Here is a 3216-nt window from a genome sequence, read left to right on the forward strand (position 1 = left end):
ACACACACACACGCTGTTTCTTCCTGACATTTCTGTTCACACACTTCCTCTTCTCTCTCACACACACATAAGCTCACACACACTTTCTCTCTCTCTCTATAAACACAGAGTGAAGGCCAGGCACTGATGCTTTATCTTCTGGGTTTGAGTCTCAACAGAGGGGAAATTCCGGGGTCATCTTCCAAAACAGCATTTCCCTGTGGCCCTCAGTCACCGTGCTGCCTGTGCGCATCTCCAGGACAAGAATCTTCCTCATTCTGGCCCGGCCACCCGGCTTCTCACGCTCTCTGCCCTGATTAGAACCTGAGCTGGGGGCCCCTCCACTCCGAGTCTTCTGCACCGGACCCTGGAGAGGAGGTATAGGCTGGACTCTAGCCTCATGGGCTTCGTCTGTGTCCTCCCCCAGTGACCTCACCCAGTTTAACAGCTTCTAACACACATCAGTGCTCCTGACTCCAAGCCTGTACCTCCAGCCGTACCTCTTCAGCAAGGCCCAGGCTGACACCTCGTGCCCCCTTCATGAGGGCACCGACAGGCATGGACCGCTCTACAGGACCACCACCCAGTTATGCTGCCTCCACAGAAGACCCTTTCAGTCTCATCGCAGTAAATCGTGCCACACTCTGTACCCCCACCCTGTCCAGAGCCAGCAGTGAAGACCCCCTTGTTTCCTCCCCTATCTCTGAAATGGCTCCACTTGAGAGCGTCTCAGGCGTCTCTGAGGACAGCTGGCATCTGTCCAGCCTTACAGGCCCCCTAGGTGGGTCGGGCTTGCTTCTCAGCACCAAAACCTGCAAAGTGAGGAGTTGTTGGGATACAGCTGGTGTGGAAACTCATCTCAGGGTACCTTTCCCTAGGCACACCTCCCTTTAATGGCTTGAGGAAGGATGTAGCCCACAGGAGCAGTCTGTGTGGGTGGCTGGAGACCTGAGGGTGGTCTTCCCAAGAAGCAGGCCTCAGTCCTCTTAGGTACAGCAGGGAGAGGGTTTCACTGAAGCGCAAATCCCGAATAGCTGTAAGCAAACACCCAGGCCTGGGGTGAAGAAAAGTGGACAGAAAGGCATGAGATGGAGGCCATGGATCCTGATGATGTGACCACCTGCAGTGAGGGGCCTGCGGGAACCCACCCTCCGGGGAGCTGCCTTCTCCTGCTCGCTTCCTCCCGCTGCTGACAGTTAAGGGAGCTTAGCCAGTGCTCCGGAGAAAACAGGCCCTGCTGCTCCACGTTGCCCAATGCTGCCCTGGCCCATGGGTCCACCCGCAGGCCCACATGTCCGTCTGCAGCCTAGCCCACTCCACAAGGCTCCGCTCTGAGGCTCCCAGGCTCACAGGGTCTCCCCCCAACTTGCTGCTTCTTAGCTTGGAGCCTGGATTGCTGTGCTGGGAGGGGATGTTCACAGGGACCAGGGCAATCAGGGAGGCACTGACACCCCCACAGACCTGAGGCGTTAATGCCCCCAGAGGCAGCACGCAGGCAACCCCGGAGGCAAATCAGGGGCACCTGGCGGAGGTAACCGGGCCCGCAAGCATTTGCATCCCACGGTCCTGGCCTGCAGGCACCTCCCTCCCTGCAGGGCGTCCTCTCTCCGCCGGTGCAGCACACAGCCTCTCCCCGCGAAGGCTCCAGGGCGGATGGTGCGGTGCGGAGACCGCGGGATGCAGCCGGTGCTGGGCGTCTTCTTCATGCTCCTCTTCGTGCTGCTGTGTCTGCTCGGCATCGCGGCCAACAGCTTCATCGTGCTGGCGCTGGGTGGCGAGTGGCGGCGGCGCGGGCGGCTGCTGCCCGCCGACCTGGTGCTCCTCAGCCTGGGCTGCTCGCGCTTCGGGCTGCAGTGGGTGGGCCTGGCCAACAACCTGTACTACGCGCTGCACCTGGGCCAGTACTCCAGGGGCCCTGCGCGCCAGCTCTTCGGCCTGCACTGGGACTTCCTCAACACGGCCACCTTCTGGCTGGGCGCCTGGCTCAGCGTGCTGTTCTGCGCCAAGATCGCCAGCTTCGGCCACCCGGCCTTCCTCTGGCTCAAGTGGAGGCTGCCCGCCTCGGTGCCCTGGCTGCTGCTCAGCTCCCTGGCCATGTCCACTGTGGTCACCCTGCTGTTCTTCTGGGGGAACCACGCCATGTACCACGGATTCCTGATGGGGGAATTCTCGGGGAACCGGAGTTACCGCGAGTGGAGCCATAGGCTGGAGATCCACTACTTCCTGCCGCTGAAGCTGGCCACGCTGTCGGTGCCCTGCTCGCTCTTCCTCGCCTCCATGGCGCTGCTCATCAGCTCGCTGCGGAGACACGTGCGCAGGATGCGGCCCCGCGCCGCCCGCCCGCAGGACCCGCAGGACCCACGCGCCCAGGCGCACGTGCGCGCACTCAAGGCCCTGGTCTCCTTCCTCACCCTGTACGCGCTGTCCTTCGTGTCCCTCATCATCGATGCGGTGGGCCTCTTCACCTCCGAGAGCGACTGGTACTGGCCCTGGCAGATTCTCATCTACCTGTGCACCTCGCTCCATCCCTTCATTCTCATTCTCGGCAACCTCAAGCTCCGCGGGGCGTGCAGGCAGCTGCTGCTGCTGGCCAGGGGCTTCTGGGAGGCCTAGGCGCCTGTTCCAGATCCTCCAAGAAAACGGTGAGGATGCGGGACCACAGCCCACAGCCCGGGGATGGCCAGTGGGCAGACAGTGCTGGGCTGGGAAGGAAAGGGGGCCTGACCTTTCCCAGCGGCTTCCTCTTGTGGGTTCTGTTAAAGTGAGGAAAGGTCCGGGAACCCACACTGTCCAGCAGGTCAGACTGGACAATCGCGGCGTCTTCCTGCTTGTCCCTTCTGTCATATGGCTGCCTGCAGCTCACAGCCATGACTTTTGTTCCAACTGGTATTATCTGCCTGGGGGGAAGGAGGAGAAAGTGTGTGTGTGTGTGTGTGTGTGTGTGTGTGTGTGTGTGTGAGGGGGAGGGTGCAGGGACCTTAGGGCGAGTGGAATAGCCACCAGGAGGGACCAGAGTAGAGGAGAGCAGGCCAGGGGTCCTTCCTGTGGGGATGCCTCTGCTCTCCACGACCTGGAGAATCTCAGGGCCATGCATGATCACCGGACACCCTCCCTTTCTCCTCGCTCCCACTGTTTTGCCTCAGATTTTCCTTCCCCCTGAAATCTGAGTGCAGCCAGGCATCTCCATGCCTAGGATTCCTTTAGAGAAAGGCCACTGTCATTGCTCTTCCCTTTTCA

The 3216-nt window shown here is 60.9% G+C and overlaps 1 protein-coding gene across 1 annotated transcript; it reads left to right on the forward strand.

Annotated features, from left to right (window-relative positions):
* Positions 1–1656: 1656 nt before the first annotated feature.
* On the forward strand, positions 1657–2592 carry LOC102876987 (taste receptor type 2 member 41-like). Its single transcript, XM_006887256.1, has one exon. It carries the CDS (start codon positions 1657–1659, stop codon positions 2590–2592), a length of 936 nt encoding a protein of 311 aa, XP_006887318.1.
* The last annotated feature ends 624 nt before the right edge of the window (positions 2593–3216 follow it).

The sequence above is a fragment of the Elephantulus edwardii genome, unplaced genomic scaffold (assembly GCF_000299155.1).
Source record: "Elephantulus edwardii isolate Elephantulus edwardi_28Jun2011 unplaced genomic scaffold, EleEdw1.0 scaffold00055, whole genome shotgun sequence".
Classification (NCBI taxonomy): domain Eukaryota; kingdom Metazoa; phylum Chordata; class Mammalia; order Macroscelidea; family Macroscelididae; genus Elephantulus; species Elephantulus edwardii.